This window comes from Erithacus rubecula, assembly GCF_903797595.1.
Source record: "Erithacus rubecula genome assembly, chromosome: 11".
Taxonomy (NCBI): Eukaryota; Metazoa; Chordata; class Aves; order Passeriformes; family Muscicapidae; genus Erithacus; species Erithacus rubecula.
The window spans coordinates 18,186,903-18,212,451 of NC_136663.1; the positions used below are offsets into that span (position 1 = coordinate 18,186,903).

At 41.9% G+C, this 25,549-nt stretch overlaps 2 protein-coding genes and 1 long non-coding RNA gene across 5 annotated transcripts in view; 2 read left to right on the forward strand and 1 right to left on the reverse strand.

Annotated features, from left to right (window-relative positions):
• The window catches only part of MYO7B (myosin VIIB), a 50,077-nt gene extending 48,231 nt beyond the window's left edge, over window positions 1-1,846 (reverse strand). Inside the window, exons 1-2 of the mRNA XM_079315086.1 lie at window positions 1,802-1,846; window positions 389-502 (exon numbers count right to left, since the gene is read on the reverse strand). Of these exons, the coding sequence (XP_079171212.1) occupies window positions 389-502; window positions 1,802-1,819 (132 nt within the window). The 5' untranslated portion in view covers window positions 1,820-1,846. The remainder of the gene's footprint in view (window positions 1-388; window positions 503-1,801) is intronic.
• The window catches only part of LOC306806383, a 33,795-nt gene extending 26,549 nt beyond the window's left edge, over window positions 1-7,246 (forward strand). The window contains exons 4-5 of the long non-coding RNA XR_013775460.1: window positions 4,261-4,319; window positions 6,695-7,246. This is a non-coding gene — a long non-coding RNA (uncharacterized lncRNA). The remainder of the gene's footprint in view (window positions 1-4,260; window positions 4,320-6,694) is intronic.
• A 1,588-nt stretch (window positions 7,247-8,834) lies between these two features.
• Window positions 8,835-24,232, forward strand: IWS1 (interacts with SUPT6H, CTD assembly factor 1). Of its 3 annotated transcripts, XM_079314968.1 has the most exons (15): window positions 8,835-8,994; window positions 9,291-9,406; window positions 15,018-15,690; window positions 16,211-16,406; window positions 16,645-16,702; window positions 17,006-17,106; window positions 17,362-17,512; window positions 18,939-19,021; window positions 19,290-19,419; window positions 20,097-20,214; window positions 20,924-21,035; window positions 21,162-21,218; window positions 21,409-21,520; window positions 22,074-22,231; window positions 23,803-23,942. In XM_079314968.1, exons 1-14 carry the CDS (start codon window positions 8,961-8,963, stop codon window positions 22,200-22,202), a joined length of 2,070 nt encoding a protein of 689 aa, XP_079171094.1. In that variant the 5' UTR covers window positions 8,835-8,960; the 3' UTR covers window positions 22,203-22,231; window positions 23,803-23,942. The 3 variants fall into 3 exon arrangements, with proteins under 3 accessions (XP_079171094.1, XP_079171093.1, XP_079171092.1); XM_079314967.1 differs by having other exon boundaries at window positions 22,074-24,232; XM_079314966.1 differs by lacking the exon at window positions 22,074-22,231 and having other exon boundaries at window positions 23,803-24,232.
• Window positions 24,233-25,549: the final 1,317 nt, after the last annotated feature.

Here is a 25,549-nt window from a genome sequence, read left to right on the forward strand (position 1 = left end):
AACAGCACCAATTTTAACACTGTTCAGAGTGCAACTGTCCTCACAGACAGAACATTGTATGAGGTAGGATACAGTGGGATGATGTTTCCACCTAAAACTTCACCTGATTTAGGTATTGGAGCCCATCCATTTCCTTTTCCTAACCATGCAGATATAGCCTCTATCTTAAGAATTTCTGAATCTTCCTAGTGCTGGGACCTGGTGATGCCAGGTGACCATCCTATACTTGTCTTATTTCTATAGTCTCTCTTTCAGTATATCCTACCTATATCAAAGTCAGACCACCTCGAGAGATGCAGCCTTGGTCTAACCCAGTAGGGCCTTCTTTTGTACTTTGTACTTTTACATTTCATGTTCATCTTTTACAGAAGATTATAGCATAGCCCACCTTGCCTTCATCATCCTCCAGCAAGATCCGTCCTGAGTCAGATTCCTTCACAACTGCCCCAATAGGGACATTAAATTCACTGTTTGGTTGAGTGTCCAGCCACACATGATCACCCTGGGGAGAAAGAAGCTACTGTCAAGTACAGTGTGATACTTGATGCCATGTAGCTCACAGGCAAACACCCCTTGGTCTTACTTTTTTAGTTATTTGATTTCTTTAGCAGTGTTTAACTGGGTACATTCTTTCTGCTTGCAGGCAGTACATTTACAGACCTCTGAATTCTACTCCTAGCTCCACAGCTGATCAGGAACATGACTTTGGACAAGTCACAAAACGCAGCTGTCTCACAAGAAAAAATGAGGCAACACTTCTTGAACACTTTTTCACAATAATGCAGCTCCACTTCGTCTCAGAGGCTGGGTGGGGGCACAGTGAATGCTGGGGAGCTGGCTTGGAACTGAGGAACATGGCAGCCTCCCATGAGCTATGGTATTCTCTCAGAAGAGAGAACATAGCTTTTATCAGGAAAGAGAAAAACAAACAAACAGATGTACATAATGGATGCCTGGAAACGTAGAGACCTCTGTTGTGAGAAATTCTAGATATTAATTTTTCTTGCTATAGTCAAAATGTGAGTGCATATGTGATCTCTCTTAGGAAAAAAAAATAACACCACCAACACTCTTTATCCAGCCCAGTTCCTCTCTTCACATATGTAGAGGCTTGTCAACATCTGGCACCTCTGCAGAGCAAGCAAGAACCTGCTCTGCTGTCCCTGGAGGAAGGGGTGAGCCACAGCTCTCCTTTCCTAGGAATGAGCAACATCTTGGTGTTGCCTGTACCAGTGTCCTGGTTATACTTCCCTACTCCAAGCCCTCAGGAACACTTCTCTTGATCCAGTCTCTAATACAGATTCAAACAGAAAGATGGAATAAAAACTGAACAGAATTGTAGATCAATGGACTTTCTAGCTGTGTCTTGTCATATACAACTTTTGTTACACACTACAGCATTGACTGTCACAATTTCAATGGCTTTACTGAAAAACAATTATTTTTCCTCTCAAAATACTTTGTGGCTTTAAAACCAACTAAGCAATGTAAAGCATCCATAAACATTGCACAAGATTATGAATAATGTTATAGACTAACAGCTCTTATTTGTGTTGAATAAAACTCCAAAGGTAACTTGTGTAGTTTCAGTGCCACGCCTTGTGACAGAGGTCACCTGCTCAACAAGAGGATGGCCTGATGAGGCAGGACACCTGTTCCCTAGTCTAAGCTAAAATGATTTTATACCTCGTTGATACTGGGTTATTGCTACTTTCTTTTGATGGAACCATGATGGTAAGGTAATTTTCTCCTCTTTGGGCCTCAGGCTAATCACTCAATCAGAGCAAAGAATAGGACTTACCTTTCTGAAAACCACCATTATGTTTCAGGTCACTGTATGCAACCTGCATGCCAAGAATATAATGTTAGGTCAGAAAAGAGCTTTGATGAGAACAGACAGCAGGGTTTCCTTGCAAAAAAACCCAAAAAAACAAAAAAAAACCCCAGTAAAATATCTAAAAAATAATATTGTTAAAGCAGAAGAGATCAGAGTAAGATACACCCAATGTAGCAACAATGACACCATGTACACAAAGCAAAGAATCTGCAGCACTGGGGTGATGCTCTGAGCTCTGCCACATAACCCTGGAGATGCTCTCAGCCCTGAAGATTTCACTGTGCTCATTTTCATATCAAATAGTTCTCTAAGTGAAGTTCTAGGCACAGTTTATTGTTTGAACTTCAAGGCTGGCTCTCTAATAAAAAGACTCCATGGTGCAATGTGAGTTGATGCACAATAGAGTTATCTTTAGCTGGTCCATTGACCAGTTCAGTGACTATCCCAGAGACACAAGTTTAATTCATGCTTTCTGAGCTGAATTCCCTCAGACCTCCAGCTTGAACCCCCCACAAAACAGTAATGGAGGCTAGAGTTCACCTTCCTTGGCTGGAATGGGAGGGATTGCAATCAAGGCATGAACAGCAAAATAAGGGACTGGAGGAAACCACAATAAAATTAGAAACTCGCTATCAAGAAGATAACAACCAAAATATCAGTGTCCAGAAATCTACAGCAGTTCTTTAATTAAGAGATGATGCAGTTTAGGCTGTCCTAACCAAGAAACTAAGGTCTTCAAAGCAACTTTCTGTCCCACAGAGCTGAATTTTGAGAGTGATTCCATGACTAGGATGATTTGTCAGCTAGTCTTTCATATTCTGTTATTCTTATGGCAAAGTCCTCATGTTCTTATTCAGGACTCAGAGGCAGGACCTACATATCAACTTCAACACTGACATAGCCTGTTGCTGTCAGTGATGCAGGGTGGTCCAGAAGCACAGTCCTTGGCAAACACAGACTAAATATGGGCCACAGTCAGTGATTCAAACTGACAAGCACTTTTTCACCTGCACCAGAAACCAGAATGTGACAAAAGAGCAGAAATGTTGACCCTGAACAAGGAGGCAGTGACAGATGCAAGCACAGAGACAGCCACACAGTGTCACATCAAAGGGACAGCTGGCTCCAGATCCGTCTGACAGCAGCCAAGAGCGGACGTGTAGGGAGGAGATCCCATATAATCCCAGGTTATTCAGTTCCAACATATAAAATTCTTCTTCTCAGAGAAGCAGTAAGTGGCCACCCCCTGCACCTGGTTGCATGGCCACTTCCTGGCCAAGCCTGGCTCTCTGCTGCTCCTCTTGACAAAGAAATGCTGTACCATAAACCAAATCACACCCCACAGGATGGGAATTTACCTCTCGAGAAGAAATCTTCACTCTCTGGCTTTTGCAGCTTGGGTCCCTCTTTTTCATAAGCATTGGAGTAATAAGGGATAAGAAGATGAAACTGGCCCTGGTGCCATTAAGTGCCAATTCTCCACTGCACAAAGGAGGAAATGACTGAAGCACAGTTATTTATTACAGGACTTTGCTCCCAGCTCAGTGTATATGTCACTTCCAGGTCAGGTGTTCCAGCAAGCACGAAGGCTAATTCTTGCCTGAGTGAACCTTAAACTTCAATCTCTCCACTGGGCCTGTATCCTTTCAGATTTCTGGAAGGCATTCCCAGAAGAAAACCCTTTAGCATCTGGTCTTATCCTGCTCCAACAGGACTGACTTCCCTAGGACTGTCTCTCACCCTGTTATATATTGAGAAAATCAGACCCTCATCTCTTCATCAAAACCTCCCCTTGGTTTTCCATAGCTCTTTTCTGCAAGAAAATGCCCATCAGTCTGTGTCCTGTCTGGTCTGTGTTTCACAGTACCTAGAGCTCAGACCAAAATTACCTCATTACATTTAACTGAAATTCATACACACACCCATATAGTGGGACAAAACACCCTGGATTCACTATCATGAATTTATCAACAAACACTCTCTCCTTGTGTTCCAGAATCTAGGTGCACATTAACTCCCTCTGTGTCCACTTCTCTCTTCTCAAAATAGAGTGGCCAAGAGCTTTCCTCTTTCTATTGGCTCCAGATGTACTCTCTGTGTCCTTCTTGCAAATCTGGTTAAATTCCAGTATGGGAAAGAAACAAGTGTAGTACATCTGTAGAGAGGCAGATACAGGGTTTCTCCAGCCAAAGCAAGAACTCAGGAGTCAAGCACATTGCAACCCTTATGATGAGCCCAAACAGTGAAGATGAGATTTTTACCATGTACCTTAACCCAGCCATGTCACCTTCCTCCAGGGCCCTGTGTGCAACAGTGTGCACGAGTCTGTGTCCCACTATTAAACAGGCAAATGTAAATGTGCAGTAATTGGGAGCATGTGCTAGTATGCCTAATACCCTAATTCTTATTTGCTTGTTTCCTAGGTTCAGTGTGGCTACACTGTATAATGGGCCCCTCCCATAGCTCCATGTCCAAATCAGAGGTAAGTATTCAAGCATGGCAATAAATAGTTGGGAGTAGCATGTGTTTATCAACATCACATATTTGTGTTTTAATGTCAGTCTCCTTACCCAGGTTTTTGTTTAAGTCTTACAGCAGCAGATACAGGTGCAGGAATAAAATGTAGGCCCTTCAGGGCTCAGAGACTTTTGGAGAGAAGCAGAAAGCCACAGAGAGCTTCCTTCCAAGTTTCTAATATCATTCCTACTCAAAGATTTTGTCTCAAAGTAGTTCTTCAACAGACTTACTTTTGATACAGTTTTTAGACATCTATATACTGTATGTGATTAACAAAATTCCAAGTACTGACTTTATTAGGTAAAGGTCAAATAGTGGCAAAGAAATCCAAGTACATACCTTTATACTACCAAGGCAGATATCTAAAACCAAAGCTTTTTGTATAATTGGACAAAAAAATGCTATGCATATTCCTTCAGCAAACAAAACATACCTGCTAAAATTCCAAATGGAGCCTGTTTGGGGGCAGAGAATCTAATTCTAAAATTAACTACGTTGTTAACACTTGTGCCCAAGACACAGTGCCTGTGCTACTTCAGAGAAAAGTCCAGGATTTATGTCCTATAGACACTGTACTAGATGGAATCATAGGGAAATTGAGGTCATCTGAAAGAAAAGTACAACACATAGTACAGCTGAAATATGTAGTAGAAGGGAGATTGATTTCTACAGCTGACATACTCAAGAGGTAGAAGGTAATAGCTGAGGGAGCAGAGATTTGATATACCAAGGGGAAGCAGCCCTTCTGTGCAGCACATGCAGCAAATAAGAGAAGAGCAGCCTAAAGGTGCCTCCAGAGAAGGGCCTGGGAGTGCACAAGGGCAGCTCAGGTTTGTGCAGGCACTGAGCTGTGCAGACAAGGAAAGACAGGAAAGGAACTTGCCAGAAATGAAAAACACTATGTACTGCTGAACAGAGTTTGGTGAGGGACTGTGCAGGGCACAGGAACATTTCTAGTGGTAATTAGGGGTAATCTGCAGCATGGTCTATGCTGATTAATTGTTGTAACCTTTCTTTTAAGCAAATTGCTGATGGTGAAGACTGTGACATCACATCTTAAGCAATAAAGCTCAAAAAATTATTAAGTATGCAGCAAGACACTGGCACAGGCTGCCCAGAGGCTGTGGCTGTCCCATCCCTGAAAATGTCCAAGGCCAGGCTGAACAGGGCTTGGAGCAACCTGGGATAGTGGAAGGCACCCCTGCTGTGGTGGAACTGGATGAGCTTTAAGGTCCCTTCCAACCCAAACCATTCTGTGATTCTATGATGAATGCTGCACCGAGAAATGCACCAAAATAAAATTGGATGAACCCCAGTAAATTTGATCCTACTGTTGTTCAAAGCAATAGGTCTGCCCAGATAGACATGTTAACAAAACTGCCTCTTCCTGGCAGTTCCTGCCTCTTCCTTCCTCTTTCCTAATTAAGAGATTGATGTCAGGATCAAAGGGTTTAATTTGCACATGGCACTATCTGTCATATTTTCTCTCCAGCTAAATCAAAATGGCCTTGTCATTTCTGCATCACCAAGTCCTGGATACCAAACATCATTATATGTTAAACTAGTTATTTCTCTGAGCTTGAAGTGAGGTGGATTGGCTGTAACAGTTTGCAATTTAAACTGTTCACTCAGCAGTCCTCTTGCCTACACTAACCTCCTTCCCTTCATCTAAGCAGATTTGTAGCTCTAAGTCACTGATGTCTGTTAACTCTGAAAGGGCCAGTGCACAGAACAAAGTGAACTAAATAAGAAGTACATACCATTAAAGGATTTCCAAGTGCATCTCATGGTTTTCTTGAGCATTCTGTTCCTCAGGGAAAGAGTTATTTCATTCCAGCCTGTCCTTGGAGTTGCACAGTGAGGCAGACTGGCAGGGCTCTGGTTTCTGTGTCATTACACACCTTCACACATGCCAAGTGGGCGCTGCTTACGCTGCTTGGTAGAAGACAGGTCACTCTCCCCCACTGTGCAATCCCATTATGGTCTGACTGTCACTTCATCCTTCCTTTTGGAAAGCAGCCAGGATGGTATTACAAGAGTATATTACAGACTGATATCTGCCAGGCTCTGGCTCATGAGGAGCAAAGGCATGTGCACATTAGTGTGCACACGCATGGTACCTGCAGAACGTGGGCTGGAATGGATGCCCAGTTATTCAGCATTGATGGGGTGAGCTTGTTTCAGACACAGTGCTCCCACCCCTGTGTGATGTGCATGGCATGTCATAAGTAGGTTAGGAGGTTTCATTTCATAAAGATGGGAATTCATAATGATTAGGAAGAAACCTCTGTGCCTCCTCCCACTCTCAGTAAATGCACAAAATCTCTTTTCTTTCATCAGTGCTGCCTGAGTGCATCTGGGATTTGGGACAGTGGCTCACCATCACTGCAGAAAATGATACATATCTATAAAGGATTAATTTCCAAGGTGGGCCATCATCATACTCTGATCCTCTTGGAACTTTAGTATGGGATAGATTTCTGTATTTTCTAGACACCTTGGTACAATTTCCAGATACGTTGGTACACATTTTTTAACAGGGATTTTTTGGGGGTTTTTTTATTAGTTTCTAGTTTTGTTTACCCTTGTCCATTATTTTGTATTACTCTACTCCCAAGTTATTTCTTTATTCCTTTATTTGTTGTGTTGTAAAGTTGTAATCCTGCCTTCTATTTAGTCAGTTGTGTAAAGTCATTACATTTCTTTATAGAAGTAGAGAAGTGCAATGACAAGACCCTCCCATCACATACTGCCACATGTGTCTGCTCCTTCCAGAAATTATCTCAGTGAAACCACACAGTGCAAAGTAAAAGAAGTAAAAATCATATAGGACCAGGGAAAAAAGATATGATACCATTTAGAGTGTGGTCCTGAGACTCGCTTAAGGATCTTTATAGCTATCTGCTGTAAAAAACAGACATTATGTGTGTTTTATGGAAGCTGCTTTCAGGGAGAAAAAAAAAAAAAAAAAAAAAAAAAAAAAAAAAAAAAAAAAAAAAAAAAAGAAAAAAAAGGTTTTCTGCATTTTTGCTAAGAATTAAGAATTGTGTCTGAGAAACATCTGACTCCACTGCCAATTTCTCCTAACTGTTTCAATGTAGAAGATGTTGAGTAATGACTCAGTTCTGAGAGTTCAGCTGTGTTTAGCCTGGTACACTGAACTCCCTGCATGAAACTGTGCTTGCTGCTGGATGGAAGTGTTGGTTAATAATGGCTTAACCTCTTTGCCATCCACCCCAGGGTGCCTCTAGCACAGCAGAATTAGGCTCATTTTGCCCCAAATACTCAACTTACTAAATTTTGATGACTGATCAAGGGTGCAGCATGCAGAATTATAAAAGTCACTGATGTTCAGAAATATACCAAATGGCATGTGCAGCAGTTTCCTATCTGTCTCACACTGACCTGTATTTCCCTAGAAAATGAAGGTGTTGTGATAGACCGAGGGACAGGACACCAGCACCGTATGCATTTATTAGAGCCAACATTTTGAAATGCTGCATGAGTGACAGCAGCCACCCCTGATAATCCTCAACTAGCACATCATGGGCATGCAAAATACTGAGTAAAGATACTACTCAGAGGATAGGGGTTATTGAAACAGAACACAACAATCCCTAAAAATTGCGAGCGTTGTTTTGCCCTGCCCACGGTTTACTCCGGAAGTCACCATCCCCCGGGATCAGGGTGAACTTCCAGTCAATCCTGAAAGGCTAAATCTGGAGGAGCCACCCACACGTGAACTAGATTGAACTGGAGCTTCAGCCAGGACAGTCAGGCCCCGGTTTGCTGACAGAATTTGTCCCTTCTTTCCACGGCCATGGTGGTCCCCTGCCAGCCAGCTGCAAACGCGAGCACTGCCAGCCCCCCTGCAGCATCAGAGCCCACTTGTGTGCGGAGATGCACGTTAATCTTGCTAACCTGGCTTGCAGTGAGTAGATACATGTACCTATTATTTAAATGGCACAATTTTTTCTGCTCTAGATCACACTCCAGATCTCCCACCCGTAATCGCTGTGGGAAGCACCAGATGGCTCTTCGGAGGAAGGGAGGTCTTGGGAGCTCTCTCGTAGCTCAGGGCTGTGCTTCCGAGCAGCCATTAACAGTGGCAGGGCTTGGTTTGGTCTCCTGGAAATTCCCGCAGGGCTCAACAAGGCAACACCTTTGCCAGGACCACAGCTACATCACCCTGCAGCTGAGCACTGCCCTGGTCGCAGTCGCACAGGGGATATAAATAGCGTTTTATCCTCCAAAGCTCCTTCAGTTCCCCCAGCAATTCAGCCACCAGGCTGGATTCTGGCTCTGTTGTGAGGGTGTTGGGGTGGGAGGGAAGCACGAAGAAAAGCACCAAGGCGAGCACAAAGCCTTGCCGGGTTTGCAGCGCTCGCACCGGAGCCCTCGGGGCGGGGCCGGCTACCGGCGTGCAACGCCCCCTGGCGGCCACATCCCCGCTGGTCTCGCGAGATCCGGCGCGCCGTGCGCGCGGGGCGGGGGCGCTGCGGGGCGGGGAGGCGCCATCTTGTTCCTGTGCGGAGCGGCGGGGCCGGGCCGGGCCCGCGCTGACGGAGCGCCCGGGGCAGTGCCCGCCGCCACCGCGGGGCGCGGCATGGACACCCACTATTACGGCGGGGAGCAGTCAGGTAGGGGCGCGGGGCTCAGGACCCTCCGCGGAGGGTGTCGGGCACGGTAGGGCCCGCGGGTTCGGGGGCACCGCGGCGGGGCCTTGGCCTGAGGGCAGCCTGGTGTTAATTGCGCCCATAGCCCGGTGTCGGGCAGTGCGTCAGTCCTGCCCGCCTGCTTTTGTGCGCTCCCGGCGGTGGCGGTGGTTTGTTCGGACAGCCGCGTTTCCCTGCCCCGTTAGAACGGGAGCCCGCCCGGCTCCTGTGCGGTTCTTTTAAACGCTGAGTTTTAGTTTCTTTTTTTAATCTCGGAATAGATGATGGAGGAGCTACTCCAGTGCAAGACGAGCGAGACTCAGGATCTGATGTGGAAGATGAAGGAAACGAACAACATTCTGGATCGGAGAATGAAAGTGTAGGGCACCATTCAGAGGTACTAAGAGAGCTTTATCTAGATAAAGGTTACTGTTCCCTAAATTCTTTTTTGTTGTTGTTTAAAGTGGCATTCTCTTTTAAGTGAGACATACGTGTTTATTCAGTTCCTCTTAAGGGTTCCATTGGGCAAAACTTTGTTTCCATAAAAAGCGGTGGATAATCTCTTGACAAATATGTTGGCTAGGTTTTGGGGTCTTTTTCTTAATCGTTATGATAGCACACACTCTTCTGAACTTGAATAAGTTATACTCGATTAGCCTCGATTTCACAAAGATAAACTGTTGGGGTTTGAAACTCTTTAAGAGATGGATTACGAGACATTTAAAGTTGTACGTGAAGTTCTGCACAGTGATGTAAACCTGCATGCTTTGGAAATGTAGATTTCTTTGACAGAGAGTAAATGCTCTCCCAGCTTCCGTATCAGATGGGAGCACTGACTGTTGAGTCTGCTTTGTGCTGGTTTTCACCTTGTCACTCACAAAGGAGCACGTGTGCATGTGGAGCAGGTTAAGGTTCCCAAATGGGACCTGCTTTTCTTCTGAAGTGGTTCCCACTTGGAGAAGCATTCAGTGTGGAAAGGCTTTGGTTCGGGGTTGTTTCTGAGGCAGAGTCACTTCATTTGTGGATTGACTGGGCTGAGAAGAGATTCTGGTAAAATGGAAGGCTCCCTTTAGACTTCTAGGACAGTTTGAGAGCTAAGATTTAGTTTTTAATAATTGTTTATGACTTACACTAGAGCTACACAGGTCTTAGTTGGAAGGAATGATTTTGGCCTGTGAACTTGGGTCTTCTGCCAGCAGAGTTACAGAGAAGTTTTTGATATTTATAAAAACTTCAATCAAAGCTATTTCATAATGTTCTGTGTATTCTGCTGTATTTTATGTAAAGACCAAGATTTACTGTGACTGGATTTTCAGTGTTGCACATTTCAGTAATTAAAATGCAACAAAGGCTGATGTGAGAGAAGGCTTAACTCCACTGTGGCATAATTTGCGATCCTTTTTTAAAATTTTTTTTCTTTGCCTTTATTGAATTCATACATCCCTCAGAGTTAGAAAGCAGATGAAGATTTTGTATTTTTATAAGGTTAAAGTTCTTGACATGTATTTGAACTTAATTGTAAAGTTCACATTTGGAATTTGGTTTTTTGAAAAGGTGTTGATATTTCCAAGGCAAGAAATAGATTTGGTGTGAGGCAATTACCCATTGTGGTAATTGCAATTTCAGTGTGGCAGGAAACATTTCTCAGGCTGGGAGAATGTCTGTCTGGAGGGATTTAGTACTTTTATTTTAATGAAAGAAAAGTGTGATGAGTGTATGAAGAGTCATGATGCTGCTATAATAATAGTAATTTTTTTCTACTATGTCATTGGTTTATGCTTGATCATTGGTTCTTACTTTTCTATACTTCTCTGAGGTTTTAATTTTACTTACTGTGGCAAGGAAGTTGACTTCATCTGCAGCTTGTCTTCAGATTTAGGTGAGCAGAAGGTACCAGTTATCATTGTTAACTGCTCCTCTTCATGTGCTGCATTATTTTGAAGACTTCATTCCATGATGGCAGTTGAATATTTCTCTGTAGATAAAATACTTCAGAAAGTCAATTTTAAAAAAAGAGTCAAGCTAAGCCATCTTTCTGACCAATATTAAATGTGAGCTGTCAGGTCTTAATGCTTTATTTGATTCAGCTCAAATCAAAACTTGAATATTTTGTTTTGCTATGAAGTCTTAGTTTTTATTTCCGTCCATTGAATTCACTTTGCACTCAAAAGGCAATAATGTGGAGCAACAGTCTCTGAAAGGAGTAGCTTTCAGATATTTGTCGTATTATTTACACTAAATATTCTCTCATCCTCTTCTTTTCTTCATCTTTAGGAGTATGTGAGAGAAATAACACTCAAAGGTAATAAAACCTTTGAGACAGTCTAGTTAGTTAAGTCTGCTTAATTACTATTTTGTCTCTAATTTAGAATTCAGATGTAAAGAACTGAAGTTTTAAAATTTCAAACTTTTCTTTCAGGTTCTTAACTTTAAAGAAAAGGGGAATCCTGAGGAATTACTTATGTAGGTCTCAGGTATGTGGGTTTTTCTTTTCCACAATTCTTTTCTGGCTTTCCTTCCCCCAATCCCACTTTATCTATAAATGTTTTCCTTGATGTCCTTACTGATTTTGCTTTAGACAATTAGAATTAGTTTTAGTACAGTAATGAATCTGAAATCATGTTTACAGTGTTTGTCCAAGTCAGGCTCCTACAGAAATCTGTAATAACTTAGTTCTTACACTTCCACCAAGTTGCTGCTGTTTCACGAATTAAGTTGTGGTTAGACTGTGACTGTTAACAAACACAAATATGTGACACTTCTGAAAAAAAAGGAGGAACTTGCTGATCTGCCCATGATGGTTGTGTAGGTTTTAGTTTAGCACTCATCTTTCATGAGATTGCAGTGGATGGGTTCAGTTTTGTTGAACTAAATTCAGTTTTGTTTACTAAATTATCAAAGAAGTAGATCTTAAAAGTGGCTGCATGCTGTTCCAATAAACTGCTTGGTACCTGAAACTTTTATGGAGAAGTGTAACACTGTAAATTTGATTTTGATATATTCCTTATTTTATACTGTACTAAAGCCTCATGTTATAAAACTCTTTTATTTAAATAACAATTAAGGACATCTCAATTAAAATCTTTATAGATAAAGAGGAGGAAGAAAAGAAAGCAAAGAAATTAGAGAAAAATGCTGTAGCAATTACCTGAGACCTACTTGATTTTGAGGATATCTGATCCTTCAATCAGGCATTTGGAAAAGGAAAGCTAGAAAACTCAAAAATTGTGTACTTCATTCTTTTGAAAACAGTTTTTTAGGGATGGACTAATAAAGAGGGAATGTGAAGACTATCAGACATATCCAGCAGCATTTCATCATTTTACTGGGAAGCTGATCACTTTTTGTATCAATTCTATTCCAAACCAGCAGATTAATTAACTGTTGGCAGAAACCTCTTGCGCTGGGGCTGTGGGCAGGTCCTGCTCTTGCAGGGTCTCAGCTCTGCTGCAGAAGGTGCTTCCTGGTGCTGGCTGGGGCTCTGGGGCAGTGCTGCTGCCTGGCTCAGGTGGTGCCTGTGTGCCCAGGCTGTGCAGGGACACCTCGGGTGCTGCTGTGACCGCTGGGTGAATCCGCCAGCTGGGAGTCTGCTCTCCCTCGCCAGACATCTTCATTGTCAGTTTGCAGTCACAGGTTAAAGGTTTGGGATCTTGAAATAATCTTCAGTAATAATGCTCTGTGATTATAGTGTCTTCTCACCAAGCTTTTGCATAAGAAGTTCTTTGCAATTTAGTGATTAATGCTGAACAGTTGCACATATAACCTGCAGTCACACTTCTGACCTTAAAAGTATTAAGAGTCCTTACTGATTTTAGTTGGTTCTTAATTTTGTTTATTTGTTCACCAAAGAATTTCTAAACTGGCAGCTGGGAATGTGATAGTCCTGATACCTTAAAGAGGAGTATTTTTATTGGTTTCCTTGGGTTTGTTTAGAAAATCCTCTATAATTGCTGACATAATTATCAATACTATTCAGCATTTACCATCTGGCATTGAGAGAAGACAGAAAAACCCAGAAAAAATAAAATGGTAAAACAAGGATTAAATAACTTTTGTTACTGTAGATATCAATTTGATTTCAGTGTTCCTCAGTGACCTTACCTGTAACTGCTGTGAATCTGCTTTCTGTTCTGTTTCCAGCTGCAGTTTTCTTTAGTCTAAAATAATATGGTCAGGAAAGATCTGTCACATACACCTCTGATTGGTTTACGTGGGACATACTAGGCAGGAGAAGGGTAATCAAAGTGAATTTTTTGGTAAGGAAAAAAATAGTAACAAGCTGAGAGCAGTTGTGTACATCGTCAATTTTGTCACTTCCTAATGGAAATACTCTTTAAAATTCCAGATTCATGTTTTAACAGAACTGTATTTCCTTTCTGTGAGAAATATAAAATATGCATCGCTGTAGAGGCAGGAGCAAGCAGCAGAGAGAAAGCAACGTAGATTGTCACAGCAGCTGTTTGTACTTAGCATTAAGTAACATGAAAATAGTGAAGTAGTTATTGAAGTGCATGTTTTAAAATTGCATGGTTCTGGGGTTTTTTCATTGTTCAGTAACTCTGTTAGTCATTCTGCAGTAATTTAGAAGGTCTTTATCAAGTGCTAGCCAAAGGAATAAGTGTATAAAGTCCAAAGTCTTAAGAAGCAATGCTCTTTGCCACTTAGAATAATTACGTAGAAAATAGTTCCAAAAAGCAATTGAAATTAATTTTATTTAAAATTCTTCCTGCATCATGCATTTTAAAGATGAATAGTTGTAGGTGTAGGATAGCTACACTTGCCTTTTTCTTGTGGCTCTGAACGAGGGAGTAAAATGACTACAGAAAATAAAAATAGATAGTCTGTTTCCAAGAAAATTAAATTGCAGAGAAAAAGAGATTTGGAAACTTCAGGATATAGAGGTCTTAAAATCATCTCCAAAGACAATAAATACTCAGTTTGCAAATAGAAAAAGTTTACAGCTGAGACAAAAGAACTGAGGAAAGCCTGACTGAGGCTTTGAGTTGAGTATGTGGAAGAGAAGTTCCTTGTACTATGTTGTTGTTTTCAGCTGAAAACAGGATTATGGTGGCAGTAGCTGTGAGAGCTGAATTAATGGAATGGGTGTTCAACAATATCATTTCATATTCTCAGGCAAATGCAACTGAGGTTTTTTTCCAAGTAGAAATGTCAGACGAAAGATGATACTGCAATACTTAGCAAGGTGGCTTGTGAGGGGTTCTCTTGAAAGTGGAGCATGTGGGTCAGTGTTTTTAGCTGTGTAGAAAATTCAAAGGATTGTTTCAGTTCTAAAGTCGTCACATGGGTGTGTTTGTGCATGGTTTATCTTGGGTGTCTGGGTAAGCATGTCAGCCTAGGGAAGAAACTTCAATCTGTTCTTGCACATAGAAGCACAAAACTTCTTAACAGTAATACTCTGAAAGATGTGACTGAAACTTTATTCTTGTTTTTTGCTAGGCTTTTGGTCTTGAGTTGTCCTTAAATAGGTTTGCTGGACAAAGAAGGAACAAGTGCTAGCTTTATTTGGAGCATAATTCATGTGCTGTTTCAGTAAGATGTATTTCACACAGAAAGCTTCTGTGTGAGATATTCAGGAAAATGAAATGACAAATGCAAGATACTCTTTCTTGCTTTGTTACTGGGAATTTCAGCTAAGCCACTTTCAAGGCCTGACCTGTTAAAATAAAAGTACTAAGCCTTTACCTTGAGCAACTGGACCCTTCTTAGATATGCTTACTTAAGTGTTCTGTGAATTCTGTTACTGTTTGCAAAACACCATGGAGCTGTAGGATGGACATATTTCCATTGTTCTCTTAATACTTTTCTTGATGTGAAGTGTTTGATAGTCTTTTGATGCAAATTGTGTAATTTTTTCTACATAGAAATTATTTCAGTTTGCAGCACCTTGTGTAATCAAACTGGAGGAAGGACAAGCAAAAACTTGGAGCTTTTTTTTTACTTTTTAGGGTGGTTTTGCTTAGTTGCCTGAGATTATTTTTCTGTTTCAGAATGAACACAGTGATGGAGAAGATGATGGGCAAGTGGGAGAGCCTCCTGTGACAGACTCTGAAAATGAAGATATCCCAAGGCAAAAAGAAAGTGACTCAGATAATGAGGAGCCCCCAAATCACAATGTAAGTGATTCAGAAAATGAAGCAACTCATGGAGGGAAGGACAGTGATTCTGATGCTGAGGACCGTCCAAACCAGCGTATAAGTGACTCTGAAAATGAAGATTCCTTAAATCATCGAGCAAGTGACTCTGACAATGGAGAGCCTCCAAGGGATCACAGCAGTGATTTTGAAAATGAGGAGTCACACAAGCAGGCAGCCAGTGACTCTGAGAGTGAGGAGCTCCAGAAGCAGGCAGCCAGCGATTCCGAGAGTGAGGAGCTGCAGAAGCAGCCAGCCAGCGACTCGGAGAGCGAGGATGTGTCCAGACCCAAGCAGATAGAGTCTGAAGATAGCGATGGGGAGAACAGGAAGGAAAAGGTGCAGAATGACTCTCATCATTCAGATAGTGAACATGTAAGGAAAGAATTTCAGGGCTCTGACAGTGAAGACGAAGCTCCTAAGAGACGTAAAATATCAGACAGTGATGAAGATGAGAAAGAGGAAGAAAAGACGGTGAAGAGGAAAACAGCCATCCTTTCTGATAGTGAGGATGACAATGAGAAAACACGTAAGAAACTATACTGTGAAAACATGCTGTGGCAAGCAGTAGTGTGAAAGTTAAATCATTGCTTTTATGTGAATAAAGCATCTAAGTGAGAAACCATAAATCACATTTGGTTTTGGAGCAGAACTGCATTTGTAGAGGCTGTTGTTCTGACTGCTTTGCTGTGTGAATGTGTATCTAATACTTTTGAGTAATAAATAGGTCTAACAGAAGACTGTAGGGATCTAACTGGTGTCTGTTGACATGGTAGTTTGTTATTTATGTACTTTGTTGCTGTTTCTCTAATAGTTTTTTCCTGTGCGTTTTTTTCATATACTAAAGGGGAGAGATTTGAAATTACGATTTTTGAATGGAGAGATGTGGTGTATGGCAGCTGCAGCTGCTGATTTAATAAAACACTTCAGAATGCTTTTTAAGAAATGGCAATGGTCTGGTGTAGGAGGACTAGTTGGAGAATAATTCGAGAGTAACAGTTGTCCCATCTGTTCCTGGGTTGTGTAGTAATGCTCCTTTCTGCTGGCAGCTGCAAAAAAGGTACGGATCCTTTCCGATGCTGAAGAATCGGATAGTGACGCTGCTTCAGAGAAATCTGACAAAAGGAAGAAAAATGCTGTATCTGATAGTGAGGAGGAGGAGGAGGAAGAAGGAAAAGAGAATGCTGAGAAGAAAAAAGGGAAAGATCTGTTTGGCAGTGACAGTGAATCTGGAAATGAACAAGAGTAAGTGCAAAAGAATATTAATTCTTTTGGGGTTGCAGACAGTGGGAATGGTGGTGAATGGAAAATGGATAAATCTCAATAAGAGAATGACTGTTCAGCTTTATTGGTGGTATGAAGAGAAAGGCCAGTAGAAGGAGACTGAACAAAAGGGAGATCTTCACACAGTCATTAGAGGTTTTGCAGAAAAGGCACATATCGCTGTAGTCCAAATAGATAAATGTTGCTATTTCCCTCACAGGAACCTGATTGCAGATATATTTGGAGAATCTGGTGATGAGGAAGAGGAGGAATTTACGGTAAGTGTTACTGTGGATGTCTCCTGTTGACGTGGTAGATCTCAAGAGAATGTATGTGCTGCATCAGGTCAGTTCTGTGTCTGCCAGACTCACTGGGATAGTCTTTGGGTTAAGTGACATTTACAGCTCATCTTTTGGGAGAGTTGGTGTGACAGTAGTGACAGGAGGAATTAAAAAAACTCTGTTCATCTTTCTAGATCCTCTGAAGACTTACCTGAAGCTTTTTTAAGTGTCAGTGTCAGGTACCTGAGTAGATGCTCAATCCTGGTCCATACACTGATGTGCTCTATCTGTACTCATCAGGGTTTTAACCAGGAGGATTTGGAGGAAGAGAAAGGTGATGGAGACATGAAGGAGACCGCAGATGAATCAGACTCTGACGATAACATCAAAAGAGGAAAGCAGTAAGTCACTGTGTTACATACTCATTTTTTAATGCCTGGTTTTGGTGAAAGGGCATTATAGACCCTGGATATTACAGGTGTGCACATGTTGGGTGTTACAGCAGGGTCTGGGAGATATTTGAGCCGTTTGGTAGTTTTGCATTTTGCATACTAAGGATAATTAATTATCTCACAGGGACCTTGAGACTGTTTGTAGAGAAACACAAAGTTACTTCCTCCCAAGGGCCATCAGTTAACAGTGTGGTTGTGTTTCAGCATGGACTTCATGTCAGATTTTGACATGATGCTGCAGCGGAAGAAGAGCATGAGCGGCAAGCGCAGGCGGAACCGGGATGGGGGAACTTTCATCAGTGACGCAGATGATGTGGTCAGTGCCATGATTGTGAAGATGAATGAAGCTGCTGAGGTGAGTTTTCCAGGCTCCAAAGACACCTTAAAATTCAGTTTCTTTCTGTGGGAAAGTCGTGGGATTAATAAGATACAAAAATCTACCTTGTAGTCAGCAGGAGTAATCTGTACACTATGGAAAGCTTCTAATGTCTATATACCCATTTAAATGTTACTTGCTGTTCCAAATGAAAACATTCTGTTGAAATTTTGATAAAATATTGATTTTAAAAATTAGTTAAATTGAGAAACTTTGATCAATAAAAAGGGTGCTGCTATATATAGGTGCTCTATAAACTACCTAGAAGTGTGTTAAATACTGGGAAAGGGATTATGGTCTAATTTCCTTGTAATGTTAGTGGCATGTGTCATACTTTGTTATTTGTTCCTGAGAAGAGCCCTTTTCCAAACTGTTGGAATGACAGTGCTGTGGTAATGATATCAGAGTAACAGATTCATGGCACCTTCTGTCATGGCAGCCTGCCTTTTTCTAGGAGAAATGTTTAATATGTTACTGTGGAAGGTTTTTTGGGGTCTTGCTTTTTGTCAGGTGTCTTCTGTTTTGTTAAAGTAGCAATCAAATTAATAAAGAGCACAGTAAAACACATTAAAACAAATTGAGAGATATACAGGACTTTAGAAAGAGGAGCTTTACAAATAACAACCAAAAAATCTTCCTGAGAACAAGATCAGAAGAATAATGAGTTCAGAAAGATGGGGACAGTGAGCAATCTGGAATCTGGAAGGCAAGTGAAACTTCTTGGGCTTCACAGGAAAGCCTCAGACAAGATGACAGCCAGATGTTTCAAATGAGGTGGTAAAGTTTGAAATACAGGGTCAGGAAGAGGAAAGAGATGCATTAGAAAAATCTCCTCCTTTGCCATAAAACAAACACTGCACAGTAAGAGCCTTCAGTGGATTAGGACAAGTAGAAAGGAATTAACAGAGCTGGACAGAAATTTGGCGATTGAAAAGGGTGTTTTTGTTATGGGAGACGAGTACTGAACAGATAGTGACAGAGTCAGGCCTTGGATGAAAGTAATTTTGAAATTAAAGAGATGAAAATGCATCTTCTCCCTTCCCATTGTTCTGCTTAGCTATTTTTCTGTTTTTCAGGTGAGGGTTACTAACAAAGTCTTATCTGTGCACAGTATAGAGGACCTCCAGTTCTTGTAGTCAGTCTAAGTCATGAAGTGGAAAAAAATGTAAATTTAAGAGCACTCTCCTAATGTGATGCTTTCCTGGGAAATACTGACTAAAGTGATGACCCTTTTTTCAGAGAAATTGTTCTATAATTGTTTGTGAGCTGTGGAGCAGGGGACAAAGTTAGTGTAATCCCTCCTGGTTTAATAGACTAGTCCTTTTTTTTTGTAACTGTTGCAAAGAGTGGGAGTTGCTGATTTCTTTCTTTGATTAATTCGTGCTAATTCTTCAACTGTCCACAGGAGGATCGTCAGCTGAATACACAAAAGAAACCAGCTCTAAAGAAATTAACTCTGCTACCAACTGTAGTTATGCATCTTAAAAAGTGAGTTGTCATTCTTTCTGTTAACTGTAACCTTGGGCAAGATTTCATGGAGTTGCACTATAGCTGTACTGAATATGCAGTAAAACTTTTTTTTATTCCAAGTAAATGCTGAAGCTGTGGTGACCTCAAGAACCTAAAATAATATATAATTTTCTCTCTTAATTTAACATTTAAACAAACTCAACTATTCTGTTTTCCTGAAGGAACATCACATATTAAGATTTTTGCTGTATTGCATGACTTTTGGGCTTCTCTTTAAACCTTTTAGGCAGGATCTCAAAGAAACTTTCATCGATAGTGGTGTTATGTCTGCCATCAAAGAGTGGCTTTCTCCTCTTCCAGACCGAAGTCTGCCAGCACTAAAGATAAGGGAGGAGCTTCTGAAGATCCTGCAAGAGGTTTGGAACTCACATTTAACCACATTTGATCTGGGGCTTCTCCAGAGTTTTACTTTCCCAAAGTGATGTGCTTTAGGGAAGCGTGAGGTGATAAATGAGCTGCAGCCGAGCTGTGCAGTCAAACATGCAAGGAATCAACCTGCACAACAGATGTGCTTGTGTAAAAGAATTATTTGGGCCTGCCTTCTTGTTTCAGGTTTATGTCCAAATTTAAGTGAAGAGTTACTTGCTGTGCATCCCTGAATTTTCTTCCTTTGTTGTCCCTTCTCTTTTCTGTTCTGTTAAAGTCTGCAGTGCATGGGAAAGCCCCTCACACTGTGTAGCTTAGACACATTGAGTGTCTAAGCTGATTGCTTGAGTGTCTTTGCCATGTAAGTTTTTATCTTTATAGAATGAATGATTTGAAGGCAGTAGCACAGTTTTGGGGTAATATAAGCTAAAGAGCACTTGGAGCAAAAAATTCTAGAAAGCTACCTAATATTGTGTATAAACCCTAGAATGTAACAGCAGATTTCTAGATTTAGGTGTTTAAAACTTTAAACCATTCCTAGTAGGACAGTGAAAACATTAATTTTTCCAAGCTGATTTAGTGAAAGGTGAGTTTTGCAAAGTTCAGTGACATCATTAATTTTCAGACATAATTTATTGCTCTTTCAGACTTTTCCTTTTTTCTGCAGCTGCCCAGTGTGAGCCAAGAGACGCTGAAGCACAGCGGCATTGGCCGGGCTGTGATGTACCTGTACAAACACCCCAAGGAGTCGAGACCGAACAAGGACATGGCCGGGAAGCTGATCAGTAAGTAAACCTGCCTGCAATTGCATGCATGATGATTGGAACTTCTGCCTCAGCTTCTGATGCAGTGCTGTGGTCTATAGAATATAATCTGCAGTGTAGGAATCTCACTGGTCTGTTTCAGAACTTTGTAGAGCTCATAAAACTGTTATATCAACTTCTGCATGCACCTGTTTCATTGTCTTAAGCCAGAGGATGGCATTTGTTTTGCCCCAGTTCTCTCTTGGCTTATTGTCCAGATCTTGTATATATATACTGCAAAGGGAGGAAGATGCTGCCTGAGGACTGTTTATTCCATGGACTTCAGAGAGAACTTGGCTGGTGGAATGTTTACTACTCAACTAGCTGTACTCCATGTGGAGTGCATTCCATCCAGAATGGCTGCAGACTGATGATAAACTTAGGTTCTTTAGGAACTTTTCTGCATATTTCTAAAATAGCTTTCCTGGGTTGTGCAGGAGCTCCTGACACTGAGTGCTGAAACCTTGGAGATGTTCTAATAGAGCAGGCAACAAAGAGACTTGGGGAATGAAAGCTCTTGCTTTCTGTTCACAAGGCTGATTTTCCATTAAATACTAAGGGCTCAAAAAGTGATTGGTTGAAAGGAAACGTAAATACTTGCCACAGACTTTCAAAGACGTACTTGATCACCAAAGTGGTTTGAGAGAAACAAAGGCCTGGTCTTCATTAACTGATCGGTTTTTTTTAATAGATGAATGGTCTCGACCCATCTTCGGCCTTACCTCAAACTACAAAGGTATGACCAGAGAAGAGAGGGAACAGAGAGATTTGGAGCAGATGCCTCATCGAAGGAAAATGAGCAGGTAGGAGTAGCAGGCAGAAACATGAAATTCTTCTGTGACTCCATCAAGAGCAACCAAGTGGTTGGAATTTTTTTAAAAATTTCTTTCTCTGTGTATAGTGCCTATAAATATTTATTTTTCTTGCAGCTCTGGTGGTCAGACTCCCCGCAGAGACCTGGAGAAGGTGCTAACAGGAGAAGAAAAGTAGGTTGGATTTTTTTTTTTTTTTTTTTTTTAATTGGGTGAAGTGTTTTGGTGGCACTGCAACTATGGGATTTGTGTAGAGGTTTTAGAGGCAGTGGTATACAATGTGTTTCAGAGGAGAGCACACTGGCTGGCTTTACTTCTTTCTGGATAAGATTTGTCTGTAACAGTTGCATCTTCTTTTCCACAGGGCCCTCAGGCCTGGGGACCCTGGGTTCTGTGCCCGTGCGAGGGTGCCAATGCCCTCCAACAAAGACTATGTCGTCAGGCCCAAGTGGAATGTGGAGATGGAGTCCTCCAGGGTAAGCACTGGCAGTATCCTGGTGACTGTTCCAAAGCCTGGGATTCTGTCACTGTATCACTGTGGTTACTGTACAGGAGGGCAGTTCTTTTAAGAGCCTCTTGTAGTGAGTGTGGACATTGCATTTTCCGATAAGTAGGCTGCTCTAAGCTCATTGCATGTTTTCACAGGAAAACATCTCTGACCAAAAAGAGATTTTTGAGTTTTCTAGAATTTCTCTCTAGGTGAGAATCTGATTACAGGCCTCTTGCTTTAAACCATGTTGAGCTAAAGCTGTAGTTCAGTGCCTGTGTCACTGCACTGATGTTTTTATACCTCTCCCAGCTTTTGTATCATGTTCTGATAATATTCCAGTTTGGGAAACCTTTGAGGTTTTGGTAAGCATGAGCATCTTCAGTGGAGGCCTGTGTGTTGCTCTGTCTTCATCCATCTACTCATAGTTTCATTTAAAAGGGGTGTATGTGGTAGAATATGTGCAAGTGGAAGAAGTAACAATTGCTGTGCTGTCTGCTGTTCTTTCTCCTTCTGTCCATTAATTGAGATGTTGTTTCTAGCCCGGGACTATTAAGAGAGGTATTAGTCGCTTGGAAAAGCACAAGAGACGGTTTGCTGAACAGAAACGACTCAGCAAAGTGCATCGAGCCATCAAGTTCAGCATTGAAGGCAACAGGATGCCCCTGTAGCCATACCACTGCCTTCCCAAGTTGGAGAGGTATCCCTCGAGGGAGGTGTGAACAATGCATGTGCTCCAGCTGTTGGCAGTTTGCACATGCAGGACAGGAGTGTGTACACCCTAACTTAAACCTGGAAAACTCTCCTTGAATTCTCTCGTGTCTGTACTGTGACCTACAAGGGAACTTGTACAGGAGAAAGCAAGCTCTAGCACATAACATCTGCCATGGCTCCTGCCTGCACAGCTTCAGGGTACCTGAATGACAGGAGTTCAGTGAAAATACCAGCTTTGTGCTCAAAACCAGCTTTGCACCACCTGTGGTTTTGAATGCTGTTGTGACACAATTAGGTTTTCCAGATTCACCTGAAGCGACACATGGGAATTCTTAGCCCTTGGTACAGGATCTTGTGTCACTGCACCCCGGCGTCTGTGGCTGACCTCTGACTGGGGCACAATGAGGTGTTTTTCACACCTGCTCCTTCAAGGAAATAGAATGACATGAGACAATAGGGAGGTTGATGGGAGCAACAAAATGAGACCAGGGGGAGAAGAATCCTCTGCTGTGAGTGTGGGTTGGGAGAACACGCATCAGTAGGAATTGTTTTGACAATTCCTGGTCTGCATTTCAGTGCTGTGTAGCAGGGCTGCCACAAGCTAACAGTGACAGGAAGAGGTGAGCACAAGTCATAGATAATTGTTGAGTTCATATTAAGCTTCATATTTATTTGTTTTTAAAAAGATATTTTCTTAAACATCACTGTGAAATTTTAGCTATAATTTCAGTGAATAGTGAACAGATTTATGAATAAAGCTTATTTAAAATCAGCATGTCGGGAGCACCTTCCTTAGCCATGGGAACAAGTTTCTAATGGGTGTGTTTTTCAGTTACTAAGTACCATGTTTTGGATATCACTGTTTCTCCCAAACTTAAAGGTGTCATGTTTCCATCCCTTACTGTTTATGTTGTCTAGTTAAGGAAAATAGCCTTCTAGGAAGCACTGGCTATGGCTTGGAAGGTCCTTGCTGTTTGTCTTTGGTGTTTCAGCACACCATCACTGTATTAATCTGTGTGGAATAACTGTTGCACCACCTGGTTTTCATTTGCAGTTCAAATACAGAGATGAAATGCAATAATTTACAGTAGCTTGTATGGGTAGCTTAGGCATTTCTTTTTGCTACCCCCTACACTGCCTTTGTTCAGTAATCCCTTGCTTTCTAAATACTAATCCCTGACCTTTGAAATAAATGGCAGCGTGGAATTGATGTGTCAGCCTTAGTCACAGTGTAACTGTGTCTAACTCTGCTGCAGGAAGTCTGGAGTGGTGACACTGTGCGCTGTTGTTCTGCCATAGCTTCAGCCAATAGATACTAAACTTCCAAAGTGTATCCAGCTCCACAGTGATTGACCCTGCGGTGTGGTGGCTGCGGGTTCCACTGCCTCCACCTGGGCCCTGCAGGGACTGGGGGAAGCTTTCCCCTTTTGGGAAGAGAACAGACAGACCAGCTGGGCCCAGTGGCTTCCCCAGCTCCAACCTCGCATGTGCCGCTTGCCTTGGACCTCTGGGGCGTCTGCTTTTTTTCAGTGGTAATTATTAGTTTTATTTTTTAAGTTCCAGGGGACCTCTAAGAAAGGGGTGAGTCGACTGGACAAACAGATGCGGAAATTCACAGATATCAGGAAAAAAAGCAGATCGGCCCATGCAGTGAAAATCAGCATTGAGGGCAATAAGATGCCATTGTGACCCTTCACAGAATGCCCCATGAGCTCTGCTGTAAGACAATACACCCACAGACTCTTTGGAGACCTTTAAATTTTTTAACTTTTTTGGGGTGGGTTTGGTTTTTTAGTTTGTTTTTTAAGTGAATCCTTAAATTGTTGGTTCAGGTTCTGCTAGAAGATGTTGTCTGAGGACTGTGAATATGGGGACTCCTTTCACCTGATTGTATTTAAACTGGTCCTGTTGTGTCCTTTGTACAGATCATGTATTTGTTGTATTGCAACACTTTAAAAAATAAAACATCTTCTGGGGTTTTTTTTGGGAGGGATCTGCCTGTTCATTGTTCAGATGAAAGTATGCACAGACCACCTGGGATGTGGAAAAACTGAGGGGTTAATTTGTTGTTCAGCTTGGTCCATTTTCTCTTTATTCATTGCTTTATTAATCAGTTGTTATGTCTTTGGAGATGTGCAACTAAGGATAACCATCTTGTATTAGGGGGGATAATGCTGGTTTTGTTCATGCTGCTATAGAGTGACAGCAGAATAACATCTGGTATTCTGTGGTTTCTTTGCCTCTGAAAATGGCTGAGTTACTGCTGGCACCAGCCATAGAGATTGCAAGTGTCTGTAGGGATCACATCTTAAATTTGCCCGTGGGAGTGTGGCATGAATGACAGTAACAGAGCTTTGTGCTGGGACAGCAGCATGAAGCAAGAACTGAAGGAGGGCCCCTCTGCTGGCTGGGGCACTGAAGAACTCTGTTCCTGCTTTCTCCAGGTAAGTGTATAATGCAGTAGCCACCTCAGGCGTGTGTTTTAGCATGCTGAGCCCTTCAGGGGTTTAGAGTTTTGGGGTTTTTTTAATTCTTGAAAGCCTTCAGTTCCCTGAAATACTGAACTTGGCGGTCTTGTGCAAGGCCTTATACAAATATTTCCAGGAAAATTATTCATAATAGCTCAGCACTGCTTGTTCTCTGAGGGAAACAAAGGTTCTGTTGTGGAATGATAAGAATGATTTTCAGAAGTGCTGGGGTTTTGTGATTACAACTTCATAGTCAATTGTAAGAAAGGGTCACAAAATCTAAACTTCTTTCAACATGAAACACAAAGGTCACCTGTTCAGGTCACCTACCACAAAATCCTTTTATTCTCCTGCAGCTGGGTTGGTTTCTGCTTGGTTTATATACAATTCTACATAGACACTGTAATTGTAATCCATAATACAATTTTGTAAGCAAATACAGATTTGTAAATACAAATATGTAACTGATTTGTACTTGGTGCTAGAACTTCAGAGCTCCCTCCGTCTGTTCAGCATTGTCTCACGATGGACACTGCGAGCATTGAATTCACACAGGGCTGTGGGCCCGTGTGTCATAACATGGGTAAGCTTGAGCCATGGAAAGCAAAGCAATCTTGCTGATTCCAATTAAGGGTTTGATCAGTGGCTGTAGTTGAACACTGGTGTGCACACCATATTTCATCTGCCCAGCACAGCCCTCACCCAGCTGCCAGTGCCCCGGAGGAGCGCAGTGTGGGACACAGTGCTGGCACATGGCCCACCATGGCAGCTGCACCTTCATGGGGAAGCACAGGGTGGAGTCCCCTGTGAGTGGCTCCCTTGAGAGAGCAGTGCAG

Excerpts from the sequence above, each read along its gene's own strand:
- IWS1 (XM_079314966.1), top strand. The coding sequence starts at position 8,961 with ATGGACACCCACTATTACGGCGGGGAGCAGTCAG. Across the intron at positions 17,107-17,361 it reads AACATCAAAAGAGGAAAGCA|CATGGACTTCATGTCAGATT; the intron begins GTAAGTCACTGT and ends GTTGTGTTTCAG. Across the intron at positions 19,420-20,096 it reads TTCTGAAGATCCTGCAAGAG|CTGCCCAGTGTGAGCCAAGA; the intron begins GTTTGGAACTCA and ends TTTTTTCTGCAG.